At 41.3% G+C, this 20,430-nt stretch overlaps 1 protein-coding gene and 1 long non-coding RNA gene across 4 annotated transcripts in view; one reads left to right on the plus strand and one right to left on the minus strand.

Annotated features, from left to right (window-relative positions):
* Positions 1 to 1,406: 1,406 nt before the first annotated feature.
* LOC126161464 (proline-rich protein 2-like) overlaps positions 1,407 to 20,430 on the plus strand; it is a 123,439-nt gene continuing 104,415 nt past the window's right edge. For 2 of the 3 annotated variants that reach the window (XM_049917310.1, XM_049917308.1), the window contains exons 1-2: positions 1,407 to 1,552; positions 8,353 to 8,476. In XM_049917310.1, the coding sequence (XP_049773267.1) occupies positions 1,514 to 1,552; positions 8,353 to 8,476 (163 nt within the window). In that variant the 5' untranslated portion in view covers positions 1,407 to 1,513. Of the gene's footprint in view, positions 1,553 to 8,352; positions 8,516 to 20,430 lie in introns of all 3 variants that reach the window. The other variant, XM_049917307.1, reaches the window with a different exon arrangement.
* LOC126161472 (uncharacterized) overlaps positions 8,459 to 20,430 on the minus strand; it is a 34,624-nt gene continuing 22,652 nt past the window's right edge. The window contains exon 2 of the long non-coding RNA XR_007534919.1: positions 8,459 to 8,644. This is a non-coding gene — a long non-coding RNA (uncharacterized LOC126161472). The remainder of the gene's footprint in view (positions 8,645 to 20,430) is intronic.

The following is a 20,430-nucleotide window of genomic DNA, read 5'->3' on the forward strand; positions in this document are numbered from 1 at the left end:
ACAGGCATGATGTGTGGCTTATGAGCAGGCGCCCGGCATTGAAAATCAAGCTTTCTCACCTCCCGCCTAACTGTCATAGTACTTGCAGTGGATCCTGATGGAGTTTGGAATTCCTCTGTGATAGTCTGAATAGATGTCTGCCTATTACACAATACGACCCTCTTCAACTGTCGCTGGTCAGTGTTAGTCAACAGATGAGGTCGGCCTGTACGCTTTTGTGCTGTACGTGTCCGTTTACGTTTCCGCTTCACTATCACATTGGAGACAGTGGATATGGGGATGTTTAGGAGTTTGTAAATCTCGCCCACAGTCGTATGACACAAGTGACACCGACTCACCTGTCTATATTCGAAGTTCGTGAGTTCCACAGAGAGGCCCATTCTGCAGTGTCACGTCTAATGGCTACTGAGGTCGCTGATATGGAGTACCCGGCAATAGGTGGAACCACAATGCACATAATATGAAAATCGTATATTTTGGGAGTGTCCGGATACTTATGATCAAATAGTGTACTTCACCCGCATTTTTCTCAGAATTTCGAACATCCTGTACCATTTTATAGTGTCAAACGCTTTTTTCAGATCAACACATTCTGTGAGCGTTTCTTAATTTTCTATCAGTCTTGTTGCCATAGAAAGTCGTGGGACTAGGGTCTCCCGTCTGGTAGACCGTTCGGCACTTTCGGAGTCCGTGAATTCCGCGGAGTGCTCCATACTGCTCTCTCACGATGTCTAATGACTACTGAGGTTGCTGATATGGAGTACATGGCAGTAGGTGGCATCAACATGAGCCTGATATGGAAAACGAATATTTTGGGGGTGTCCGGATACTTTTGATCACGTAGTGTAACTATATGTGGCTGGACACACTCTCCTAAATGAGGACCCAGTCCTGAACAACTACGGAAATGTGCTTGCTTTAAGAGTTTCAGGATGCCAACCTTACAAATACCATTGATGATTTACTTCAAATATAAGATTCTACAGGTATATTTGTCATTTAAATCGTTAATACCACGGTACAAGGCCATACACGTGCTTCATGAAATTACATATATAAGATAACGTTGTACGTCACCCTCAGTAATGCATGACCACTTTCTTTTTCGATGTGACGGATAATCTCCAAATTAACACACTGGACTTAATTTGAGCTTTGAGAATCAGCAGGTAGATGAAGGAGTGTGCGGCTTCAGACGACTACTCTCTTGTTGTGTCAAGACACAAAAAGTTTAATGTACGAGTACTTCCGACACAACTTATTGGTTAATTTTTTCTCTGAGGCAGACATCTAGGAACATCGATGAAAAACAGCGACAATAAGATATTCAGTTGGTCGCAGCTGTGCTCTGTGACCTTCTGATACAACCTGATCCTCCACTGTCGCATTTGGACTGCAGTCTCTGCTCGGTCCCTTTGTTAAAGAGTCACGGAATTACTAGTACTCCACATCACGCAGTGGCGAGCCCTATAAAAGCTCTGCAGCACGGGCTCACCTCAGCACTTCCATCACCATGAGGGCGACAGTGGCAGCTCTTCTCCTGTGTCTTGTGGTGAGTAGTAAGGACTGAGACTTTATCGAAATTTGTGCTCTACGTATCTTTATTGGTACTTACTTTTACACCCACTTAAAACACTGAATGCTCCAAATGTACCACAATTTTTCTGCCTGTAACATGCTAATCTCGAATCTAAGGGTCGGAAAGTGTTTACAACTTCGTCGGTTCTGTAGGCGACTTCATATTAGTTCCACACGTACAAATAAAAAGAGTTGTGAGATTGTATCAAATTCATCAACTTCGTGTGAATCGTTTATGAACTATACACGCATAATATCAGTAAATAATCTGCATCCTCCTTCTTACTGGATCAGTATTTGCGAGGGTAACAGCTGAAATCCGTGTCTGAGCATCCACACGTTATTACTGGCAGATTTCAAAAATCATAAAACATCAGTCCAAAAAGTTTCGAGAATATATTAGTACAAAGTACAGAAAAATTAATATGGTGGTTTTAATGGCTAAGGTATCCTACGTACCCCTCCCCCCTTCCCCACTTGATTAGAAGACACAGAACATTCACACACCCTTGAGTAACTGTCAGTGAAATCTATCTTTGACATGTTGTTCAACTGGTGTGTTCCATTGGTTTGAAAGTCGGTTATGTCGTCAAAGCGTTAACACTTCACGTGAATTTCTGCACTTAGTCATTCTGCAGTGACTTCGATTTCATAACACGAAATCTCATCACCCGTGATGATTTGTTCGAGGAAAGAATTGTCCACGTGTTTCAGTTCAAGCTAGTCACGCCATGTGCCCAGGCATCGTTTCTTTTGTTAAGGAGTCAAGACGAATGGGACAAACCTTTTACACAGTTTCCTTCTCTTCAAGACATTCTGAAGAATGCCTTAAAACTTAGAGATGTTGCTCCATTGCGATTTCTGTCACAACCGTGATTACACAGTACGGTCGCACGTCGACTGTGTAATTGACACCGCCAACTTAATTGCTTAAACTGACTCGTTGAACGTATGTCTGTCTTTTTTAGTTGTTCAGGTTGTCACTGTAGTTACTGGTAGTTACTGGACTGATTCGCTTATACACCAGAAATAAAATCAGTCTCGGAATTTTCTGGATGGACGGTGAATGTAGAAAAATGCCGTCAGATTTTCTTCCTCGTGTCGAGCTGGTACTCCATATCTAATGCTTCTAATGATCTTGCATCTGCATACCTACATTTTTTATGAATGATTACAGGATATTTGTTATCATCTGTGTCAATCCTTGTTCTTCACTCATGTTGTGGTAAAAATCAAAGTAGTACAACTCTCATGACACACAGCTAAATATGAGAAGTAAACAAACATAGCGATTAATCACGAAGATAAGAATTGAATTCATCATGAATCAAAACCCAAAATATTTCTATAGAGTAATAGAACAACAGTATTATTTAGTGTACTAGAAGCTCGTTACCGGGAGTAGTTGGCTTGCTTATTTATTCCATTCTGATGGTAGACAGATAGGGAAATCAAATCGTATATACTGACGGCGAAAACCCCAACACCAAAAAATCATTAATGTCAAGTAATGAAATTTCGGGAATAGATTTGTCCAGGTAACATATTTAAATCATTAACATTGCAAGATCACAGGTTAACGTAAGTGCGAGATAAGCCACTGCAAATTTAAAATACTGGTACATTAATAATCGGTGTAGCCTCCAGAATGTTGAATGAAAGCATTCAAATGTGAATGCGATCTGTTGTACAGGTGCCGGCTGTTACTTTGCGGTAATGGGTTCCACGCCAGTTGCACTTGGTCGGTGAATACAAGAGCGCTTAATATTGTTTGCGGATGATGCTGGAGTTGTCAGCCGATGAGACCCACATGTGCTCGACTGGAGCCTTATCTGCAATATCTCGACTCACTGCAGAGCATATTGAGTTACAACAGCGGTACGTGGGTGAGTGTTATCCTGTTGAAAACACGCCCTTTATTGCCGTTTATGAACGGCAGCACGACAGGTCGAATTATCAGACTGCCGTACAATTTTGCAGTCAGGGTGGGTGGAATAACCGCCGGGGTGGTCCATTTGTCATACGAAATCGAATACACCTCAGACCATAACTCCAGGCGTAGATCAAGTGTGTCTAGCATGCAGACAGGTTGGTTGTAGGCCTTCATCTGGCATCCTTCTAACCAGCTCTCGTCCATCACTGGTACCGAGACACAAGCAGCTTTCATCAGAAAACACATCTGGCCTTCACCATGCCCACCAGTGAGCTCTTTCTTGACACTACGGAAATCACAAATAGCGGTGGCTTGGGATCAGTGGAATGCACGTTACAGGGCGTCTGGCTCGGAGCTGTCATTGAAGTACCCGATTTGTGACAGTTCGTTGACTCACTGTGCTGCCAGCTGCTGCTCAAATTGCTGCTGCAGATGCAGTACGATGCGCCAGATCCATACACCGAATACGATGGTCTTCTGTCTCGGTAGAGCCACGCGGCTCTTGCTGCTGTACGTTCTCATGACCACCGCTACCAGCAGCCCTATACAGTGGCTGTCCTTCCAAATCTTTCTACAGTGTCACAGAAGGAAGATCCAGCAACCTGATTTGCATTCTTATACTGCCGCAAGTAGCGCGACTCTTATGCGACTGGCGCGAAATTTGAACAGGCATCTTCCTTCAGATGCAGTACCAACTTTCGTTTATGTGGCACAGCTCCTTCTTGATACTACGAAATCTTTCCGTCAGTGTATATAGAGCCACAATGGCAGGGAGGGGTGATGGAGATGAAGAGTGAGCACAAGAGGTTCCAGAGAAGGTCAAAAATTCTTCATTGAAGCATCTGCGTAGCACACCAGGTCAGTGGACGACTTGCCTTTGATTTGTGCTGGGCTGCGTGCCTGCATGCCCCACGATGCTGCCGCAAATTCTCTACGGTGCGTGGGCGGCCTCGTTGCATAAGCTGGCCCACGGTTACCGCGCGTGTATCCTCGTCAGTATCTGCTACGGCCCTGTGTGGTGCCTCGGTTGTGTCACAGTGGGAAATGCCCATCGCTTAGAGGCGCCCGTCCTCCGATATTGGAAGATGGCTGGCATGCATGGGGGGGGGGGGGGGGGGTGACCCGCTGCATCCTGAGCAGGAGACTGCCTAGCTGCTGAGGTAGACATGGGATTGCCTGCTGCGCTGTGGCACTAAATCCGGGAGGGACTTAGTGTGTAGATCTGCTGCCTTGCTGTGACCTCGAACCGGTGACTTCTGCTGCAGGTCCATGTGATGACCTGCCACAATCCTGTCATGCAAACCTGAGAATAATTTCGTTGCAAACCGTCTGGTACTTACAGACGGCAGTGGCACACTTGTTGTGCATATGCGCCAGTACCAGTAACGTATCCTAAAACACCACTATCACTACCAATGTGCAAATCTGCCTTGCCACTTGCTGCACGAGCTTGTGCAGTCCTGTTGAGTCCTCGCTACAGTGCATCGGCCTTGTCGAATTATCACAGTGAGAATGTCCTACGCTAGCCTGCTAGCAATGCTGCTGGAATACACTCTTCTAGTTCACATTAATATTGTCATATGTGGTCAGTATGCTACAGTATATATGAACCTAATCTTCAGTAAGCAATATCTATTCCTAGGTGTAATCTGCTTATCTCCAATAGACTATCCCTTTGATTTACTGATCATGATAGAAAATGAAGGACACACTGAAGGTCATTGAAGTTAAAAGCTAGATGTGTTGAAAAGAGTTGATTGCAGGACATTAAGACTGTTTTACTACATACCTATCCTGTTAAGATTTTCACTTCAGTTAAATATCCCAGCATTATCTTTATAGGTCTTGTGTTATTGCAAAGTTGTGATGGATATAAATTCCATACAGGATAATTGCAATCTCATTTTACTCTGAAAAGCCAAAGAAACTGCTTAACATCGTATAGGGCCGCTGCGATCACGCAGAAGTGCCACAACACGACAACACGACGTGGCATGGAACGACTAATGTCTGAAGTGGTGCTGGAATGAACTGACACCATGAATCTTGCAGGGCTGTCCATAAATCCGTTAGAATACGAACTGGTAGGTATCTCTTCTGCTCCGCACGTTGCAAGGCATCCTTATATGCTCAATAATGTTTATGTCCTTAGAGTTTGGTGGCCAGCGGAAGTGTTTAAACTCAGAAGAACGTTCCTGGAGTCACTCTGTAGCAATTCTACGTATGTGTGTTGTCGTACAGTTCTTCTGGACTTGACCAAATCTCTTTCAGAATGCACAGTGGACATAAATGGATGCAAGTTATCAGATAGGATGCTTGCATAAGTGTCACCAGACGTATCAGGGGTCCCATATCACTCCAGTTGCACACGCCCAACACCATTACAGAGCCTCCGCCAGCTTAAACCGTCCACTGCTGATATGCAGTGTCCATGGTTTCATGAGGTTGACTCTGTACAATAACACGTTCATAAGCTCGATACAATATGAAACGAGACTCGTCCGACCATCAACACTCCAATGTCGGTGTTAAAGGACTCAGGCGAGGCGTAAAGCTTTGTGTCGTGCAGTCATCAAGGGTACAAGAGTGAGCGTTCGCCTCCAAAAGCCCATATCGATGATATTTCGTTGAATGGTTCGTACGCTGATACTAGCTGACGGCCCAGCACTGAAATGTTGCAGCAATCTTCGGAAGGACTGCACTTCTATCACTTAGAACGATTCTCTTCAGTCGTCGTTGCTGCCGTTCTTGCAGTATCTTTACCGGCTGCAGCGGTGTCGGAGATTTGATGTTTTGCTGGCTTCCTGATATTTACGGTACACTGGTGAAATGGTCGTACTGGACAGTCTCTACTTTATCGCTACCTCGTAGATGCTGTGTCCCATTGCTGGTACGCCGACTATAACACCACTTCAAACTCACCTAGATCTTGCTAACCTGCCATTGTAGCAGAAGAAACCAATCTGACAACTGCGTCAGACACTTGTCTTGTAGAGGCTTTGCCGACCGCAGCGCCGTATTCTACCTGTTTGCCCATCTCTGTGTTTGAATACGCAAACCGTTACCAATTTGTTTGGCGCTTCAGAGTAAGTGAAAGACGATCTGATGCTAATTCAACTGGAACCCTGTCCAGACATTTTGGGTGTCAATAGAATATACTGTGGTTTCGAGAATGAGACACGAGCGTCAGTTCCCTTTGATTTTCTTCATACGCCGATATCTTTCGTTACAGATCAAACTCCTAGACGTGAAACAGCACTGAGACTGTCATGAACATTAACGTCGGTTGTTTTGTGCAATTTTTACGAGTTACATCCTTATAGTCGGCGCCACAGGTAAGAATTTCTCCGATTTTCTCCAAGTGCTTCAGAGTTATGCTTCACATGTCACTTCTGCTTGCCACCACGGCCACCTTGAGGATTTGACTTCATCAACAGCGTCACCAATCAACTCAATAACCACAGACACTATAGATACGACAACTATTACTTTTATATGTCATATTTCCACCCAGAACATAAGAATGCCAGTGGTGTTTTACTCCAACGGTACATTTTCTCCTTTTAATACATACCTATAAGATAGAAGGAGAAAAACCTACATTATCCATTATTAAAGAGGTCAGTGACTTAGAAAGGAGCTGAAAATCTGTCAACAAAGATTTCTGATCATTTCCCTAATGCCATAAAATAATTGACATACAGCAAAGCAAATTAATTTAACACAATTTATTCAGAACTGTTCGGTATATTCCATAGACGAATTTTTCTCTAAGAACTGGTGGTCTGTAAAAATAATAAAAACACCTAGTTCTTAAGTGTAGTTACATGTGAAGGTCCCCCTGCTAGTCTAACCTGAGCAATCCTATTCGTCTCTGTTTAACTACTGGAAGCTCTACCCATTTGAACCACCTTAATCAAGTGATGCGTTGCTCTCCCATTACTGCCCCCCCCCCCCACACACACACTCACTCAACACACTTCACACTACCTTCTGTTGCCAACCTTACCCCTCAGGATGTGTCCTATTAAACCGATCCCTTCTCTTAATAATGATGTGCTATACATTTCTTGTCTCTGCAATTGTACTCAGTACCTCCTCATAGTTATTCAGTCTATCCATCTAATCCTCAGCAAGGTTCTGAAGCAATACTTTTCCAAGCTTCTATTCTCTTCCTGTTTGAAGTACTTATCATCAGTGTTTCATTCTCGTACTGACCTACGTACCACACAAATACCATCAGGAAATATGTCCTAACACTGAAGCTCATATTCGAGATCAACAATTTTGGGTGTTTCAGAAACACATGGCTTCACTATTGTTATCCACAATTTATATATTCGCAATTTATATCCTCTTTTCTTCGGCGACTGTTATTTTACTGAGAAAACAACAAAATTACTTTTAGGTCCATTCTTAAGCTAATGCTTTCAACAAATATAAATAATTCATTACCTATTTCTTATATTACTTTTTTGTTACATGTTCTGGGATATCAAGTGTGCTGTAACAGTAGTTATTTATTATTTCGTTTCTGGCGGAAAACAAATAATGGCATGAAACTACATTAAATTTTCATGAATGCATAGGCCTACATTTCTTTGTGATTCCTTGAAGCAATACACAATAATGGTTGATCATGTTCACTCATTCAGTTTCTGCAATAAAACGGTAAGACTGATTTCTAATGTGCGTCAGGGTAAAGAAACGCATCTGATAACTCAGTCATAATAGTACAAGTCATAATTTCTGCGATTCATTGTCGTCGTTTCAAAACTACATTAATCTTAATATCCCTTCAGAAGGAAAACCACTTAATTTCCATCTATATTCCACTACAGGTATCAGCATGCCGCAGCCAAGAGACTCCACCTGGCCCTCCTGGACCAACTGAGGGGCCACAACCAACTGGTCCTCCAGGCCCACCAACCGGAGGTCCTGATCCAACTGGTCAACCTACTGGAGGTCCTGAACCAACTGGCCCACCAGGCCCACCAACTGGAGGTCCTGAACCAACTGGAGAGCCCCAACCAACTGGTGGGCCTGAACCAACTGGAGAGCCCCAGCCAACTGGAGGGCCCCAACCAACTTGTGGGCCTGAACCAACTGGAGGCCCCCAGCCAACTGGCGAACCTCAGCCTACTGTAGAACCTCAACCTACTGGACCACCAGCGCCGCCTAGCCGTATTTGGCGTGGTGTTTTCTAGTGATGCAAGGTTGGCGCACCTGGAAACATTAAAGGATTTCAACTCTTTCTAGTTGAAGTTAGCCGAATTAATTGATGGAAGTGTTCTTATCATACATAAAAATTAATTCTGATTAAACCATCAAAGAAAAGGCTCCATTATTGTTTTATTTACTGTGTACTGTAAAATCTGCCAGTTCTCCAAAAACATGATACCAATATACAGAAATCATTATCTCATCAAATCCTTCACCACAACATTAGCAATTCCAAAAGATGCTGTGCATGGCTGAATGAGTCTGTATTACCGACTATGTGAGCTTCATGAATTGATTCGTTTCTGGCGAAAAACAAATAATGTCGTGAAACTATATCAAATTTGCATCAATGCATACCTTTCTTTATGATTCCTTGAAGCAATCGACAATAATGGTTGATCATGTTCACTCATTCATTTTCTGTAATAAAACAGTAAGACTGATTTCTAATGTGTGTCAGGGTAAAAAAACTAATTGGTCATTCAACGATATTCAGCTTTTGATGTTGTGTGATGCACCTTGTGATCCAAGGAGATTTCTTTGAAACCTATTTGCCCATCATTCGCTTACACATTTTTTACCTTGTCCGCCCCAATAGCTCAATGGTCTGCTCGTTGGATTGCCACGAATTGGGGCCCGGGTACGATTCCAGGCTGCTGGGTGTTGTGCTGTCCTCATCATCATTTCATCCCCATTGTCGACGAGGAAGTCACCCAACCTTGCGACGCACTCACTAAGACTTGCACTTGGCGACCGAATGTCCCGTCTGGGAACTCCCAGCCAGTGACGCCATACGATCATTTTTTCCATTTTTTACCATTCTTTATGTATGTGAACTAGTACACATATAGTATAATAAGTTGGATTGTGTGATTCTTAAATTTCAAGGGCCTACTAGTATAATAATTTGCCTTGTAACAAAAATATTTATCTGGTATCTGGAATTTATGTTTTCTAGATCATAGCATATCTTCCGAAAAGAATATTAACCGGAACTCAGCGTAACGTAGGAAGCAGCAATAATAGAAGGGATAGGTATGTAGCTGTTTTAGATTGCTCGTAGATGGTGCTGCCATTTAGAGGGAACCTGTCGCTACTGAGAACTTAAGCTGCATTGATCAAGATACGATTATTTATCAACATAACTAGATGAATGTCCTCAGTACTGTTTGAGGATAACATCATCAATAAAAATAGAAGACACTAAACTTAATCAAACCGACCTGACCATTCCGTTCTATTTGAAGCACAATGGCTACATGAATGTTACGACATTAAAGGTAAAAAATTAATAAGGAAACATAACATAGTGCGAGTCATAAAGGACATAATGAGCAGATGCATCTTTTTTACAGTGGAAATATTCTTGAAGTCTCTCTATGCAATACGCAGCTCTGAGCAATACATGGCCATCCATATAAAATTGGGTGGCCTGAGCAATACATGGGCAGTCATATAAAATTGGGTGGACTGAAAAATTTTTCAAAGGCTAAAGAAGAACTGTGTAATTTGTGATCAATCTTCAGTACGAAATTCTTCAAGCTGAAAGTTTCAAATTACTGTATGGTTGGCCCTCCAAAAATTTCCGATCGAGTCTTTCATGATGACTATGAGAATGTGCTGCTGTTAATTTCTATGTAGGGGAAAGATAATAGCAGTAAACACTACATCTACATATACATCTACACGGTTACTCTGCAATTCACACTTAAGTTCCTGGCAGAGGGTTCATCGAACCATTTTCATACTACTTCTCTATCATTCCACTCTCGAATGGCGCGTGGGAAAAAGGAACACCTAATCGTCCCGTTCGAGCTCAGATTTCTCTTATTTTATTATGATGATCATTTCTCTCTGCGTAGGTGGCTGTCAACAAAATATTTTCGTATTTTGAAGAGAAAGTTGGTGACGGAAATTTCGTAAACAGATCTCGCCACAAAGAAGACCACCTTTGTTTCAGTGTCTGCCACCTCAACTCGCGTATCATATCAGTGACACTACCATCCCTATTGCGCGATTACACGAAACGAGCTGTCCTTGTTTTGGATGTTCTCCGTCAATCCTACCTGGTAAGGAATCCACACCGCTCAGCAATATTCCAACAGAGTACGGACAAGTATAATGTAGGTCGTCTATTTAGTGGGTTTTCCCCATCTTCTAAATGTTCTGCCAACAAACCGCAGTCTTTGTTGCGCCTTCCCCACAATATTATCTATGTGGTCTTTCCAATTTAAGTTGCTCGTAATTGTTATTCCTAGGTATTTAGTCGAATTGACAGCCGTTAGATATATGCGATTTATCGTATACCCAAAATTTATTGGATTTCTTTTAGTACCCGTGTGGATGATCTCGCGCTTTTCTTTGTTAGTGACAATTGCAACTTTTCGCACCATACATAAATTCTCTCTAGATCATTTTGTAATTGGAATTGACCGTCTGCTAATTTTACTAGACGGTAAATTACAGTGCCATCTGCAAACTATCTAAGGAGGCTGCTCAGATTATCATCTAGATCATACACTACTGGCCATTATAACTGCTACACCAAGAAGAAATGCAGATGACAAACGTGCATTCATCGGAAAAATATATTATACTAGAATTGACATGTGATTACATTTTCACGCAATTTGGGTGCATAGATCCTGAGAAATCAGTACCCAGAACAACCACCTCTGGCCGTAATAACGGCCTTGAAACGCCTGGGCATTGAGTCAAACAGAGCTTTGATGGCCTGTACAGGTACTGCTACCCATGCAGCTCCAACACGATACCACAGTTCATCAAGAGTAGTGACTGGCGTATTGTGACGAGCCAGTTGCTCGGCCATCATTCACCGGACGTTGTCATTTGGTGAGAGATCTGGAGAATGTGCTGGGCAGGGCAGCCGTCTAACATTTTCTTTATCCAGAAAGGCCCGTACAGGACCTGCAACATGCGGTCGTGCATTATCCTGCTGAAATGTAGGGTTTCACAGGGATCGAATGAAGGGTAGAGTCACGGGTCGTAACACATCTGAAATGTAACGTTCACTGTTAAAAGTGCCTTCAATGCGAACAAGAGGTGACCGAGACGTGTAACCAATCGCACCCCATACCATCAAGCTGGGTGATACGCCAGTATGGCAATGACAAATACAAGCTTCCAATGTGCGTTCGCCGCGATGTCGCCAAACACTGATGCGACGATCATGATGCTGTAAATAGAACCTGGATTCATCCGAAAAAATGACGTTTTGCCATTAGTGCACCTAGGTTCGTCGTTGAGTACACCATCTCAGGCGCTCCTGTCTGTGATGCAGCGTCAAAGGTAACCGCAGCCATGGCCTCCGAGCTGATAGTCCATGCTGCTGCAAACGTCGTCGAGCTGTTCGTGCAGATGGTTGCTGTCTTGCAAACGTCCACATCTGTTGACTCAGGGATCGAGATGTGGCTGCACGATCCGTTACAGCCATGCGGATAAGATGCCTGTCATCTCGACCGCTAGTGATAGGAGGCCGTTGGGATCCAGCATGGCGTTCCGTATTACCCTCCTGAACCCACCGATTTCATATTCTGCTAACAGTCACTGGATCTCGACCAACGCGAGCAGCAACGTCGCGATACGACAAACCGCAATCGCGATAGGCTGCAATCTGACCTGTATCAAAGTCGGAAACGTGATGGGTCGCATTTCTCCTCTTTACACGAGGCATCAGAACAACGTTTCAGCAGGAAACGCCGGTGAACTGCTGTTTGCGTATAAAAGTCGGTTGGAAACATTCCTCAAATAAGCACGTTGTAGGTGCCGCCACCGGCGCCAACCTTGTGTGAATGCTCTAAAAAGCTTATCATTTGCATATCACAGCATCTTCTTCCTGTCGGTAAAATTTCGCATTTGTAGCACGTCATATTCGTGATGTAGCAATTTTAATGGCCAGTAATGTATACCGGGTGATCAAAAAGTCAGTATAAATTTGAAAACTTAATAAACCACGGAATAATGTAGATAGAGAGGTAAAAATTGACACACATGCTTAGAATGTCATGGGGTTTTATTAGAACCGAAAAAAAAACAAAAAAAACGATGTTCACAAAATGTCCGATAGATGGCGCTGGACAGCAAAACGTCAGTGACTGCGCATGACAATCGTGTATAAAAGGAGCTGTAATGTTACAGAATCGCATCATCCCCAGCCTGGCTGATAAACACCTGCTGGAACGTACGATGTTTATGCAGGATGGCGCTCCACCCCATATTGCCAGACGCGTGAAAGATCTCTTGCGCGCGTCGTTCGATGATGATCGTGTGCTCAGTCGCCGCTTTCGTCATGCTTGGCCTCCCAGGTCCCCAGACCTCAGTCCGTGCGATTATTGGCTTTGGGTTACCTGTAGTTGCAAGTGTATCGTGGTCGACCGACATTTCTAGGGATGCTGAAAGACAACATCCGACGCCAATGCCTCACCATAACTCCGGACATGCTTTACAGTGCTGTTCACAACATTATTCCTCGACTACAGCTATTGTTGAGGAATGATGGTGGACATATTGAGCATTTCCTGTAAAGAACATCGTCTTCGCTTTGTCTTACTTTGTTATGCTAATTATTGTTATTCTGATCAGATGAAGCGCCATCTGTCGGACCTTTTTTGGACTTTTTTTTTGTTCTAATAAATTCCCATGTCATTCCAAGCATGTTTGTCAATTTGTACCTCTCTATCTACATTATTCCGTGATTTATTGTTTTCAAATTTATACTGACTTTTTGATCACCCAGTATATAAATCAGGATCGCCAGAAATCAGTTATGTTCTAATCGATGCGTTACCGTCTATCACTACGAACTGTTACCTCTCTGAGAGGAAATCACGAATCCAGTCGCACAACCGAGACGATACTCCATATGAACGCCGTTTGACTAATCGTCGCTTGTGAGGAACGGTATCAAAAGCCTTCTGGAAATCGAGGAATATGGACTCTATCTGAGGTCCTTTGTCGACAGCACTCATTGTATAAGTAGGCTGTTTAGGTTTTTATGTTGGTAACGCCACGTAGCGCTCTATATGAAAATCAGTGACTGTGCTGTGTGTAGTCTGTGGCTGATTTACATTGTTGGAATATTTGCTATTGTAGTGTTGAGCAGTTGGATGTGAACAGTGCGTAGCGTTGCGCAGTTGGAGGTGAGCCGCCAGCAGTGGTGGATGTGGGGAGAGAGATGGCAGAGTGTGTCCATCAAAAAGAGTAAATTTGTAATACTGGATATCATGAACTGATATATATATATATATATATATATATATATATATATATATATATATGATGACTTTTGAACATTATTAAAGTAAATACATTGTTTGTTCTCTACGAAAATCTTTCATTTGCTAACTATGCCTATCAGTAGTTAGTGCCTTCAGTAGTTAGAACCTTTTATTCAGCTGGCTGTATTGGCGCTCACTGTTCTGCAGTAGTTCGAGTAACGAAGATTTTTGTGAGGTACGTGATTCATTAAAGGTATAGGTTATTGTTAGTCACGGCCATTCTTTTATAGGGATTATTGAAAGACAGATTGCGCTGCGCTAAAAATATTGTGTGTCAGTTTAGTGTTGATCAGAATAAGTAAAGAGAGAAATGTCAGAGTAGGTTCAGTTCCACTCAGCTGTTTGAAAATCAAATAACGTAAGAGATTTATCAGCACAGTAATTCATTAATTTTTCTAAGGGGATGTTTCATATGTCGACCCTTAGCCGAGGATGCCTCACTGGAATCTTCTGATTTTTTTCTTGTAGTTTGTGTAATTAGTGTAGCTATTGTTTATTGCTAGTGTGTAATTGTAGAGAGAATCTTCTTTGTTGTTGTAGTTTTTCATTGTTGTACAGTAAAACAGATGTGGCAAGCATGTAGATTTGCACCAAGTATTTTGCAGCTGTGTTTGCAATTAGTTAGATATTATTTTCAGTGCTATTTTAATGTGTTTTCTTATTTTACTCTTCAAATTGTGCTTTTCTGTGTTACTGTGTGAAATAATGTGACAATTATGGAGTGTGAAAAACGTAATACTAGGCTCCAAAGTAAACTGTGAAATGACGACGAGCGTAGCTTATCAGCACCACTGATAATGAATTATGAGACATTCAACGTAGTAGTTTGGTAATTGTGCATAGGGAATTGGACCAGGCGGCAAATAATGGTGTAGACAGTGAAACAATTAGAGAACAGGGAAGCGTTATCGATCGATCGGTCGGCAACAGTTCGCCTCAGGAATCCAAATTGACAGGATACAATCTTGCAAATACTGTAGATTCAGGTTTTGCGTCCTCACCGTTTTCTCATGTAAGTCAAGACACATTTTCTGCTTTTCAAAATGCACTGCCGAATAGTACTGAGGAACGAACGTGTTTCAGACACCAGTGCATTGTTATTACAATTGATGCAACAAATGGGACAAAAGCATCAAAAGTTAGACGCAATGGAATAACACCAGAGACAAACACAGCAACAAATGGAACGAAATCAGAAACAAATTAAAGAAAAACTTCAACAAACACATGAAGATTTAACTACTGAGTTACATAGCATCGAATCGGAATGTCAAAAAGTCTGTAATGACGTATAAACACAAATTTGTGAGCATTTTCAACCTGTTTTTTCGCTGCATGTAAATGCATTACAGAATCACGAAGCAGCAATAAAAGAACTTCAAACTATTGTTCATAAAAATCACGTGACCTCGCGGCTAAAATTGAGTCAGTTGCATCTACCGATTCGGTTACGCAACTTGCAAAATCTCAGGAAAACTTAAAGAACACAGTAGATACTCTGAAAATTTGTTCAGGAAGGCACATGGAGGAAATTAGTTCATCATCAAAGGAAGTAGTGGAACTTTCAGATCAGCTAAATAATTTATCTACGAAGGTAGATGACAATCTGAATGACACAAGGCCGGTAGTCTTTAATGGCACAGGGGATTACGAACAAATTAGGAAATTCAAACAAAATCAGAATCAAATTAATACGCAACACAAAAGAGAAATCCGGGCAGTACAAGATCAGTTGTCACAAGTAATACGAGAATTACATATTTCAGAGAAGACTCGCGCTCCAACACGGGAAGAGTGTCTTAGAAATACGGAAAAGCCACAAAATAGTAACACAGGGCATTTCGTAAATTATGAAAGAAATTGCAAGGTGCACCGAATTTTGAGATGGAACCGCCGGCACGACATAACAATGACCGACATGCGACTCGCTAACACGATGACTTTGAATATAAGCTGTTCATTACTACACATAAATTCAAAACATTTAAGAATTCTGGCAACGACATTCATCCACAAGCGTGTCTCCATCGATTCTCTCATAGTCGTCCTCCCAACTGATCATTGGAGCACAGATTAGAATTTATGTGTGGCTACTTAGAGAATGAACCAGCTGTAAGAATGGTCTCAAGCTACTCAAGATTGCGTAAAACGTAGCATCATGATGATGAAACACTTTGAACAATCTGAATTTTCCAGTCTTGTAAAATATTTTGAAGATATGTTGCACAAGAATCAGTACCTGTCAAACCCATACAGCCCCTCAGAACTCATCTGCATTTCCTTAATCAAATTTCCTGAACATTTACGACATATTATTTTGGCAGAACGCTGCAAAGACAACACTGAAGCTTTTCAGGGACTCTTACAAGACTTAGAAATTGACACAGACAGTCGTGGGATACGAAAACAGGAAATTAATCATTACAGGTCACATCCGCCACAATTCCGTGACGACAGAAACAATAACTGGACACGACAAGGCTATTCTTACAAATCAAATTGTGACCAGAACAGACACCATCCATATGACAACCACTGGCAGAGTAATAATAATCACAGGGAAAGATCAACTCTCTGTGGTAATGACTATGACAGAGACAATCAGAGAAACAGACAATATGGAACCAAAACAATTATTGTCAAGGGAGACATAACAATTTCAGACGCAACGGTCCACCTCGCAGTTACGATTCAAGGAGAAATTATCCACCACGTGACTTACAAGAAAGAAACTATGGAATCTACCGAAATGATGACAGACGATATAATCGTAACGACAGACCTGAATTTCATCAGAACTGGCGGGATTCAAACAGGGCAGGGCTCTCTCGACGAGGTGAATTTGTAGAAGTTAGGTCTCCTAATCCTAATAACAACGCGCGCCAAAAAAGAGACAGTAGACAATGATTCACACCGCTGGCAGCTACAAAACGTACTTATGAAGCTGACAACATTGCTGTCATGGCTATGAATTACGTAAAAATGGAAGACATTAGAGATATCTTACTCCAGGAACACGACGTAAAACAGAACAACATTGCATACCCTGTAATTCACAGTACAGTAAATGACGTAAAATTTACGGCAGTACTTGACTCTGGCAGTCCCATTTCAGTAATTAGTGAAACAGCCTTTTGCAAAAGCAACAAATCTAACGATTGTCCCACACTTCCGTTACGTAAGATTAAATTACTAAGTGCAATCTTTGGAAAAATTGTAGATGCACGCCAACAAACCAACTTAAAATTCTTTTGTCAAAGCCACAGTTTCTCAATGAACTTCCTCATCGTTCCATTATTGTCAACGGAAATTACAGTGGGAGTAGAATTTTTGAATGAATACAAATCAATCTTAAACTTTTACGATGCTGAAATAAGTTTAGAGAAAGAGGGTATGTCAATAGCTTTGAGATATGAAGATTGGCTCTCAAACCATGACGAGGAAACTAATCGGCTTTACCTCCTGTTACATAACAGTTCGGAACTTTCGACGGAACTTGACACTAACAATGACTCTGCAAGTATTGATAGGGATGATATCGACGGCGTATTTGATATTAATGAGGGACTTCAATACCAATTTTGTGTTCGTGAGCATACTAAATTTTGTGTCAGACCATACGTAATTCCGGCACATTATAGGGACCGTGTTAGAACAGAAATACAATCTATGCTTGACGAGGGCATTATTGAGCTTGCAGTAAGCTCATACAACAATCCATTACATGTTGTTGAGAAGAAAAATGGATCGATCAGGCTTGTCTTAGATTAGAGACAAATCAATACTATCATCATTCCTGAAACAGACAGGCTGCAAACCTTAGAAGAACTTCTTCAAAATTTTAATGGTGTGAAAGTGCTGTCTTCCATTGATCTCAGATCCAGCTTTTATCACATCGAAATTCATCCAGAATGTAGAAAATACACAGCTTTTCTTTGTTTCGGCGTTTGTTATCAATTTCGGAAACTTCCTTTTGGTTTGAACATTTCTTCGGCAGCATTCATTCGCGGGCTAAATTACTTATTACCTGAGTTCTTAAAACGTCACATGACCTTATATGTGGACGATATTCTAATAGCAGAAGCCTCATGGGAACAACATAATCGCATCCTCAACAGTTTGTTACGTATTTTTGCAGAATCTGGAATTACAGTTAACTTGGAAAAGTCTGAATTCGGTAAGTCAAAGGTGAGGTTTTTGGGACATATTATTTCTTCTGAAGGCATTCAGCCAGATCCTGAAAAGTTAGAAGCAATTACAGCCATTCCAGTTCCATCCACAAAAAAGCAAGTCCGCAGTTTTCTAGGTCTCGTAAATTTTTACCGTCGTTTTCAGATTATGCAAATTCTAGTTAAACCAAAACTTTGTTCTCTCACTGGAAAAAATACTATTTGGAACTGGGACGAACAGGCACAGTTGGAATTCAATTCTTTGAAAGAAGCGCTACTTAACACGTCAATACTAGCTCATCCAGATCTGTCACAAGATTTCTGCCTTAGCACGGCTTCTTCTAAAGTCGCTCTTGGTGCCCATTTATATCAAGAAGCCATAGAAAATGACACTACTGTTCAGAAAACCATTGCTTCTACTAGCTGAGTGCTAACAAAATCTGATATAAAATTATTCCGTTACTGAATTAGAAGTTTTAACTATCGTTTGGGCATTTAACAAATTCCGTTTCTTTTTTCTGGTAAGCACGTAAAAGTATACAGTGATCATACACATTACAATGTCTTATGTCTTCAAAATTAAATCATGACAGGTTAAAACGTTGGGCATTGCTTCTGCAAGAATTCCACTTCACAATAGTCTACATTCCCGGCAAGGAGAACATTGTTGCGGACGCACTGTTACGCGCACCGGCTGGGCTTGAGAAAAGTAACACAGAAGGCAACCTCGAAAAAAATTTCAGTATTCTTTACATTCAGAAAGTCGCCTTTGAAAACTTCATCGCCACATCTTTAAAGGACATTGCTCATGAACAAGATAAAGATCCGATTTGGAAAGACATTAAATGTAAATGGCATGAGAAGACACACACACAGATTCGGCATTATTATCTGGTTAGATACAACATACTCTTCAAACGCTGCACTGTTGATGACAAGCTATGGGTACTTTACATTCCTGACGATTTTGTTAATCAGCTCATTTGGTACATTCATTTCAGCTACGTACATTTTGGTCCACGAAAATGTTATAATATTTTTCGTACGACTTGTTATTTTAACACTATGGAAAAGAGAATTCGAAATCTTGTCTATTTGTATACTGTGTCAAAAGGCTAAGCCATCTACTATGTCACATCGTGCTGCGTTGTTTCCTATTATTCCTTCTAAATTAAAAGAATTTGCTGCTGTTGATCTCTTGGGACCCCTTGTCAGAACATCGAATGGATTTTCGTACATTCTAGTCGCTGTTGAACTTACTTCAAAATTTGTTTCTTTCACTCCGTTACGTAAAGCCACTGGACGGTCTGTATCCAACGCCTTTGTTAAAAATTTCTTACGTGAAGTTGGCCACGTTGCTAAAGTCATTTCAGATAACAGACCGCAATTCAGATCTGCTGTTTGGTCACGCATGCTTCGGAATCATAAAATCAAACCTGTTTTTATTTCATTGTACTCACCACATTGTAACCTGTCTGAACGGATTATGAAAGAAAGCTTTGCAGACTTTATTGTCACAGAAAGCATCAGTATTGGGACAGATATTTACACTTATTTCAAAATGTGCTGAGTGAAATGCCTCATGACTCCACTGCCTTACCACCTATTCTTGTACTGAAGAATGAAGAACCATCAAACAGAATCAGAGAGCTTGTACCTTTTTCGAATACAAGTAAACTTCGACACAATGACGTAATTGATTCGGCTATGAAGAATATAAATTCTGCTGCAGACAAAAGGAGAAATCTACACGGTAAAGCAAATGCAAAGAAACTATATATTTGTCAGAAAGTTCTCATTAAAGCTCATTCATTGTCACATAAGAAGAAACACTTGAGTCACAAATTCTTCGTAGTTTGCAATTGACCTTACAGACTCCAACGTATACCACATGGTAACTGAATTGAAGTGGAAACTCTGCGTACTAGGAAGAATAAAGGTTTACACCACATTTCACATGTAAAACTGTTTATTGAAAGATAATCTGCTTTTTAACTTAGTCTTTGCCATAAAATTTTTCACTTCACGTTACTAGTACGCTTTGTCAGACTTAGAAACTGTTAACATGCAACAATGTTTGAAGTTAACTATCCAGTCAAGAACCAAGAGAACTTATTTAAACAGTAATTACGAGTGCATTGTTATAGTGAACGGACGACACAGTGTTATTATTTGTACATTCTTGCTTGTTAGTTGCACGATTACGTAACGAATATATGGATTACATACT

This window comes from Schistocerca cancellata, chromosome 2 (assembly GCF_023864275.1).
Source record: "Schistocerca cancellata isolate TAMUIC-IGC-003103 chromosome 2, iqSchCanc2.1, whole genome shotgun sequence".
Classification (NCBI taxonomy): domain Eukaryota; kingdom Metazoa; phylum Arthropoda; class Insecta; order Orthoptera; family Acrididae; genus Schistocerca; species Schistocerca cancellata.